This window comes from Nyctereutes procyonoides, unplaced genomic scaffold (genome assembly GCF_905146905.1).
Source record: "Nyctereutes procyonoides isolate TBG_1078 unplaced genomic scaffold, NYPRO_anot_genome, whole genome shotgun sequence".
In the NCBI taxonomy this organism is placed as follows: domain Eukaryota; kingdom Metazoa; phylum Chordata; class Mammalia; order Carnivora; family Canidae; genus Nyctereutes; species Nyctereutes procyonoides.
Genome location: NW_026575034.1, coordinates 22,515,374 through 22,518,177, shown reverse-complemented (window position 1 = coordinate 22,518,177; position 2,804 = coordinate 22,515,374). Strand labels below are relative to the sequence as shown.

At 42.5% G+C, this 2,804-nt stretch overlaps 1 protein-coding gene across 1 annotated transcript; it reads right to left on the bottom strand.

The window, feature by feature from the left end:
• Window positions 1-878: 878 nt before the first annotated feature.
• HBE1 (hemoglobin subunit epsilon 1) lies at window positions 879-2,266 on the bottom strand. The gene is made up of 3 exons (XM_055317801.1): window positions 2,172-2,266; window positions 1,826-2,048; window positions 879-1,007 (listed from the first exon to the last, which is right to left on the bottom strand). Exons 1-3 carry the CDS (start codon window positions 2,261-2,263, stop codon window positions 879-881), a joined length of 444 nt encoding a protein of 147 aa, XP_055173776.1. The 5' UTR covers window positions 2,264-2,266.
• Window positions 2,267-2,804: the final 538 nt, after the last annotated feature.

Here is a 2,804-nt window from a genome sequence, read left to right as displayed (position 1 = left end):
TTATGGGCTGGTGCAAGTGACATGTAAAGGTAAGGATTGGGATAGGCAGGAAATGTTGCCACAGGAAGCATAAACTAAAAAACTTAGGACTTGTCTTCAGTAGTAGAGAATGAGAAGTCATTATGGATTTTCATCCTGGTAATGACATCATCTCTAAACCTCTGTATTCTAAATATTCCAAGAATATCCTGTTCATCATGACATTATTTTGCTTACATGGCTTATATTGCCTATAGACAATAATTAGTCTTTTCTTCATCTATTAAAAGTCTGAGGCGCTCCTGGGTGGCTCAGCTGGTTATGCATCTGACTTTTGGGTTCAGCTCCGGTCCTGATCTCAGGGTCATGAGATTGAACCCATTCAGCCTCACAAGATATATGATAAGTTAGCTGATTCAATATGTACATTAAAGCAAATTGACCTTAGATCCCTGAAAAGGTTTTAAAGCTGAAGTCTGACATGTACCACAAATCTAGCTTGTTTTTTCAGAGGCACTGCTTAGCACCTCCTTTTTTCCCCTCTACAGTACATTTTTTGCCATCCTGCCCTGTAAATCCCTACCCAATTGATTAAGCCTTTCCCAGAAAATTTCTTCCCCCTCCTGGCATCCACCCAGATCCTCTAGAATCCTCCCATAATGTCTATCTTTCCAAAGGAGCTCTTGTTTCTTCCCATGTCTCCTAAACTAAAGTCAATGAAACTTTTCTCCTTTAACACAAGAGTGAAAAATGGAGAAGACACAATATTAATTTCTGATTACTGAATAGAATGAACTTTATTAAACAGAAGTTGTGCTCTCAAAGCTAAACCTAAGTCCCCATATGCAGGAGGAGGACACTGGGGACACAGAAGGGTACTGCTGAACTAGAAAGAGGACTCAGTGGTATTTGTGGGCCAGAGCAGTGGCAACACCAGCCACCAGTTTCTGCCAAGCAGCCTGCACATCGGGGGTGAATTCCTTGCCAAAATGAGAAGCCAGGATGATCACCAGTACATTGCCCAGGAGCTGTTAGGTGAAAGACAAAAATGACAAATAGGCATGTTGAGTAAAAGTTCTCAAAAAGAATTGCAGAAAAAGTAGCTCAGACCTCTACTTCCTACAAATTCTACATTCTTAAACTGCTCCAGGAGGTATGCCTGCAAAAGCCCAAATAAGCTAGTCCTTAAAGTGTGAACTTTCCATTTACCTCCCTGCCTCCCCATATTCCCATCCTATCTACCATGCCACCATTTTTATTTGCATCTCTCCTCCCCTCTCTTATCTACCAATTGGCTAATTCCTGTAATAATGGGATCTTAGGGTTGCAGGGGTCCCCAGAGAGAACTTATTTAAGTCTCCAATCAGTGCAAGAACAAAACTCCACTCGGTAAAAATACTGACAGGTAATTTAATATATTCTAAAGAACTTGTATATTACTTTGAGACAGTCTGTCTAAAATTCCCCCCCCCAAATCTCTCTCTAAACTTTAGTCATCAGGACCACATAAAATAAGACATTTCTCCTTCCTTGAGAAAGGCCTTTATCTACCAAACACCAAATCCTATTCCTCCTTGAACAAGTCTACCATTCTCTATGATGAACATATCCAGTTCTGACGAAAGTTCTTAACAAGATTTAAGCAAATTCTGGCTGCTACTAGCCCTTCTATAACTAGTCCTGAATCAAGGTGGTCCTGATTATGCCCACTAGAGATCTGTCCTTCTAACACCAAGTTCGACCCATAATTTCTGAAATTTCTGTTAGCTTTGCCAAAGACTCAAATTCCATTATTATCCCAGAGTGAAAAGTAATAAAAGAGCACATGAGCATTTCCTGAGCTCACCCTGAAGTTCTCGGGATCCACGTGCAACTTGTCACAGTGCAGCTCACTCAGCTTAGCAAAGGTGCCCTTGAGATTGTCCATGTTCTTAATAGCATCTCCAAAGGAAGTCAGCACCTTCTTGCCATGGGCCTTGACTTTGGGGTTACCCATTATGGCAGAAGCAGAGGAAAGGTTGCCAAAGTTGTCAAAGAATCTCTGGGTCCAGGGGTAAACAACCAGGAGCCTATGTGACAGAACCACAGAAGATGGAAAATCAGAGACTTACAAAAATCTTGAGGAATTTCCTGGTCAATTGGCCAGGTTCATATTCACCACCCTTTCTCATGCCTTGAAAGCCAGTGCCTACCTGCCCAGGGCCTCGCCTCCAGCATCTTCCACATTCACTTTGCCCCACAGGCTAGTGATAGCAGCCTTCTCCTCGGCACTAAAATGCACCATGATGTCAGGTCTGAGAGCTTACAGGCGGTCAGAGATAGAAGCAGGTAATGTGCTGCTGCTGGAAACTGTCACCTTTTATTCTTTACTGCTGACCTTCTGGCCCCTTGTTCCTCCTAGTCCTTTAAAGTCATTGGCCAAGGTTAAACTGTGTCCCTCAGGGGTGGAGTCAGATCAGGGAAGGGTCAGCAGTGAAGCATGTCCACTGAACTTGTGATAATGTGTGTTGGTTCCTGAGACAGGCTTCCTTTGTCGGTTCCTCTGTCCTAAACATGATTTTCCATTTTATTCCCCTTTTCACCCTCTTCTCCCCCAATGTGATCCTCCAAAATGACATCCATCTCTTCCTTTCTTCTTCTCCAAGAAAGACCTGCAGAAAGGAGGTAAGCCCAAGATAAGGAAAAGAGTTGTAGTCAGAACAGTTTCAGTATTTGGATTAAAGATGGTGATAGAGACAAGAACAGGGTCATGAAAAAAAAAAAAAGAACAGTTGCTGACAATTTTCACTCACTTGAGGAGTGCATTATAACCAAGCCTCAGGTTC